General features: G+C 43.8%; 1 protein-coding gene across 1 annotated transcript in view; it reads right to left on the bottom strand.

Moving 5' to 3' along the window:
* The window catches only part of engase (endo-beta-N-acetylglucosaminidase), a gene marked incomplete in the record, with an annotated part of 8175 nt that extends 3580 nt beyond the window's left edge, over positions 1-4595 (bottom strand). The window contains 9 exon segments of the mRNA XM_035655342.1: positions 768-879; positions 959-1065; positions 1155-1326; positions 1459-1607; positions 2332-2486; positions 2648-2796; positions 3109-3310; positions 3423-3499; positions 4376-4595. Of these exon segments, the coding sequence (XP_035511235.1) occupies positions 768-879; positions 959-1065; positions 1155-1326; positions 1459-1607; positions 2332-2486; positions 2648-2796; positions 3109-3310; positions 3423-3499; positions 4376-4494 (1242 nt within the window).
* Positions 4596-5024: the final 429 nt, after the last annotated feature.

Genomic DNA, 5024 nt, shown 5'->3' with positions numbered 1-5024 from the left:
AAATTTAGTGGAAGCCTGTGATTAATGTTGCTCTTTCTAAATGAACTGTAGTCTGTCCACACACTTTTCTGGTTGACCAATAAAGAGGATGAGTATGAGACAATCTTCCTCTGCAGATTTTAAGCCAACAAGGATGAAAAAGTTCCATAAAAAGTGACAAAAACAAACTTCAGGCAGATGAAGAACACTGTGTGAGACAGCTGGTACAACTGCAGCACTACAATGTGAACAGAGAACCATAAATATTCTCTCTCTCATGTATTTAAAGTGTAGCAAATAAATAAACAAGCTACATACATTGCCAAAGTGCTTCAAAGATGGTGCTTGCAGTGTTTTCTGAATCCTTTAGGGCCGGTCAGTTTTAGACAGGGGTGTGCGGCAGCAGTCACATTGTGACAATATGGTCCTAATTGTTTGACACTGGCACAAAACATTTTGGTGCAGGCTGCTTTTGTTTCACCTGAGACATCCTAGAATCACAATCACCAAACTGAAATATCTGCTGTAGGCTGACTGTCTATAGAACTAATTTACTGTGCATTCTGGGTCCTGGCCCCTATCTACAGCCAGTGTTTTTTGGTTTGTCCGTTCTGGACTAATGTAGAAACATGGCGGACTCCACGGAAGGCAACCCGTGGCATACAAAACGTCTTATCCTAAGGTAACGAAAACACAAATATTTCCCCTATTCATGTGCTTATACACCAATGAAAACAGAGCATCGGAGTATGAAGGTTAATTTCTGAGAGTAGATCCTCCTTCAGTACCTGTCCTCTCCAATAGGAAGCCTTCCCAAAGCCCTGGCAGAAGGAGGAGACGAAGGGGAGAGGGGCCGCTGGCCGATGGACGTACAGGTAGTCCGACAGAAGAGCCCAGAACCTGCAGACAGGACAGGGCTCTGTTCAACAACATCTCCGCCTCTACCGACTGGGTGAACGTGTAATAGTGTTGATCTCACTTGTCCTGATTCTTGCGGAATTCGGTCTTATCATCGTGGGTCTCGTACACCCAGCCCGGAGCAAAGATGGCGGCAGAGAAGTTGTGCTTCCGAATGACTTCCAGTGCCTGCAGACAGACGGAACAAGAGCAGTGCAAACCGTCAGTGATCTGATGGTGACTGAACGCTTGTGACACACGCAGTCCACACTATGTACCTTATTTGTTTCCAACTTTCCTCCCACCACCTTGCCTCGGGCGAACACGTCCACCCCGATGTAGATGTCGGCCTGGCGTCCTTGGACCGCGCCGTAGTTGCTCATCCACTCCAGGTTCTGCTCCGTCCAGTTGTAGTTGGTGAAGATACCATCGCAAGCATCGAAAAACATCCTGTTATGGAGACATTGAGATAAAGTGTCAGAGGGGTTGAGTTGGTAGTGAACTGACACACGGTTATTAAATGGATCTTTAATGAATCCTAATGTTGAGCTCTGTCGCTTATTTTAAAGGAGGTTTCTCTACCTGTTGGACTGGTTGAGCTCATTCTGCCATTGCAGGTGTCCGTTATTGATCACACTGTCGTACCACACGACCAGGCTGCCGGCCACTCGCTCGCGCATCTGGTCCGTCAGATAGCGCAGGAACAGCGGCGTGTTCTTCACTGCGCCCTCCTGCAAGCAAAGGAGAGCACACACACACACAATTGTTAGAATTTAACATATATATTGTCAACAAATTCCAGTTGACATTGCTGAGAGCTGCTTCTTCTCTCTCACTCTGTGCTGCCTGCCACAGTATTGTGAATCACAGCGCACTCTGCTGGGTAAAAAGCACTGACACCAATATATAATAAACCATTAAATATAGGAACATACTCGTGTTTAAGGTCCAGTATGGTGGATTTAGTGGGTTCTAGTAGTGTAGTTGCAGATTGAAACTCCCTTGCTTCACCCTCCCCTTCCAAGGGAGAAAGAGAAACTACAGTCCTACCCAGAGCCAGTGTTTGGTTTGTCTGTTATGGGCTACTGTAGGAACATGGCGGACTCCATGGAAGGAGACCTGTGGTGTTTGTAGATAAAAAGGCTCATTCTAACAGGAACACAAAGATTCTTATTTTCAGGTGATTATTCACTAATGAAATGCAAATGATATATTAGTGTGTTAGCATGCTACTGTGTGCTAGTCATCAATAAATACAGGTATTTGCATAGTCAAAAAACTAATCAGAATTTGACCTGATGATGGTGCTCAATTTATCTTCTCAGTTACTAATTATTTGTCAACAATTACTAACCAATAAAAACAGCCTGAACAGTACAGAACAGAACAGAACAGAACCTTGGTTTAAGCAATGAGTGCTACAGTGGGGAGGGCCAGCATGAAAGTATCACTCACACTGAGAGCGTTCTCTATGTTAATGAGCCAGCCATCGAAGCCATAGCAGTGGCTGATCTGGACTAGTTTATCAGCCACTTTCCGGTACGACTCCTCGTCTTTCAAGAAGTCCTCGCAGATCTTGGCTCCATCGGTCCACTCTGTGATGAAGGTCCCTGGAAAGCCGGAGATTGAGGGCAGACATAAGGACTAGGACTTTGTATTGGCAATAATCTGGTGATACCATGCGTATCACGATACAGCGGTTATAATTCGATATATTGCGATACTGTAAACATACTGTTATTATTGTATATTATTTTGCCTCTGTACTCACCGAGAACAACGACTCCATGTTTATGTGCAGCATTGGTCCACACAGCGGGAGGCACAGTCACCATTCTGTGCGTGAAGTAGTTGAAAATATCGATGTGCTGCCAGTGGTAGAAAGCATACGGAGCCTCTGCAGTCGTCCCCTGGACAAACCTTGACGTCGGGAGAGACAGGCGTGACATTGGCGTTACGGTGCATGGGTGTAACTGCACGTGCTGGATTTAAAAAATGGCAGAAGGACAAGTCATCTGCATGAGGAATGAATGAGAATGGACCCGACTGTAGAAATCTAAACATAGAATGAGGGAAAAATCCATCCGTGAAATGAAAACCACCAGAGCTGCAGAACAGATCTGGTGGTTTTGGTTCATTTGTAGATTTTGAGGTGTAACTTAAAGTGGAGAAAAGGATTTCTCCCATTTATTCCATCAACATATATATTGACCTCTAAATAGGCTTCCTTACTTGTCATCTAGGTAGCCGCCCATCATGTCATGAGACACCAAGGTCCGACGCAGGGAGCTGGCCAGTGGAGGATCCCGAGGCGCCAGAGGGACTGCCGCCACGTTAAAAGGGTTTGCTTCGCTTCGTTTCCACAACAACAGCTCCTCCAATGTTTCAAGACCACCGCTGATTGGTTCGGTGGTGTCGGGGTCGTAATGTTTGGCTGACAGGGCAGAGGAAATAAGATATCACGTATACAGGAGCATGAGAAGGTTCTTGTGGTTTGATCCCCAGACATCAGGCTCAGATGGTGTCAGGTAATAAAGTCATCTCACCTGGTAGCGGCGAGGGCGTATACTTTATGATTTCGTGGACGTCTGAATCCACTGGCTGATCCAAGCAAGACTCCAGCCTGGTGAAAGTACACGGTGACACACGGGGAGGTTGAACATTTTTACTTGAAAACTAATCTGTCTGTGATCTGAACAGTTTTATAAAGTCTGTGTGTGAGAAAATAACCCTGATGATGTCACAGTGATGTCACCGGGGTTAGTTTCGGTTTAGGCTTGGAGACTTCAAACGTATAGAACAGAAAGTCTGTGTTACAGCCTGTGTGGAGTTTGACAGATTAATGCACTTAGATAAGATGAGATGCTATCAAATTGCTTCATGGGTAATGTAGGATCCAGTTTTTCAGATTCAGATTTGGACTAGATTTCCGGACAGATTTTGATGATTTTTCCAGCAAACATAAATACATTTCATTCACAGAAGGATTCTGGTTCCAATCTAAAAACAAAATGATACAGTATGTGACTGTTACTGTTACTAATGCTTTGTTGAGTTATTACCAAGTAAATATGAGTTACCAGCTAGTGAAAATCCCTTTAGTTTACTGGAGATAAGGCCTGTAGACCACAGTGCATTATATTATCATTTACAGCTGCACATATTTAGGTAAGAAACCCATGAGAAAATATTAATAAAATACCAACATCTGTCCTCTATTTGATTGATTTCTTCTGTGAATTGCAACTTTCTATTGATCTAAACTTTGCAACATTGTTAATTATCATTAGGGTGCAAACTACATGAAGCTAATTACTGATTCATTTTTTTAATTTGAGCCAATTGCAGTTAAAAGTAAGTTAACCACTAACTAGGTCCATATTTTCTCATCTTTAAAGAAGTTGGACACCAGCCAACGTGCTGCTGTAAACTGGAGTGTGAGCCACTGCTGCCATGTAAGGATAAGGATAGTGAAAGTAACAGCCCCACAGTACAGTACCGGCCCGCTTCACTTCTCTCCCTCTTTCCGCCGACATTATCGTCATTTTCGTCATTCTCCTCCCCGTCCTGTCGCTTCCTCCGCAGGAGAAGCTTGTTTCCATCCACAGTCAATGCCATTTCATTGAATTGAACTCAGCAGCCACTGAAGGAACAAACTGCGCGAAGAACGAGGAAACAGAAAGGTGTTGTGTACGACCGCGGAAGACTTCCGACGCCACTCTTTCAGAATAAAAGCGTCATTTCCATAAATGAAAATGAAATGAAATGGAAAAAATTAGTACATTTTATCTTTCATGTCAGATACGTTGTTACTTTATGCAACAAGTCGTACTACAATCATTACATTATAGGTTACATTTGCGACGTAACATATGTCTTTAAAAAAACAAACTGCTACGGATGAAGTCGAGCTTTTACCAGAACTGCAATGATATAGACATTTATAGAATGAATTATTTATTTTCATTGTTTATTTTTAGAGGAAGCCGTGCAGTTATTGTCCATGAGAGGTGGACTGGGGCCAGCTGGACAAAGAAACCAATCTCTTGTTGTTGTGCAGGACCAGAGGCTTTGAGCTTCGAGGAGATTCATCTCCAGCAGAAAACACAGGAACAACAACGCCGAGGGAGGAGGGCAAAGATGGCGGC

Source organism: Morone saxatilis, unplaced genomic scaffold (assembly GCF_004916995.1).
Source record: "Morone saxatilis isolate NCDOM2014 unplaced genomic scaffold, NCSU_SB_2.0 Contig14, whole genome shotgun sequence".
NCBI classification, from domain to species: Eukaryota; Metazoa; Chordata; class Actinopteri; family Moronidae; genus Morone; species Morone saxatilis.
This window is presented reverse-complemented; position numbering and strand designations above follow the sequence as displayed.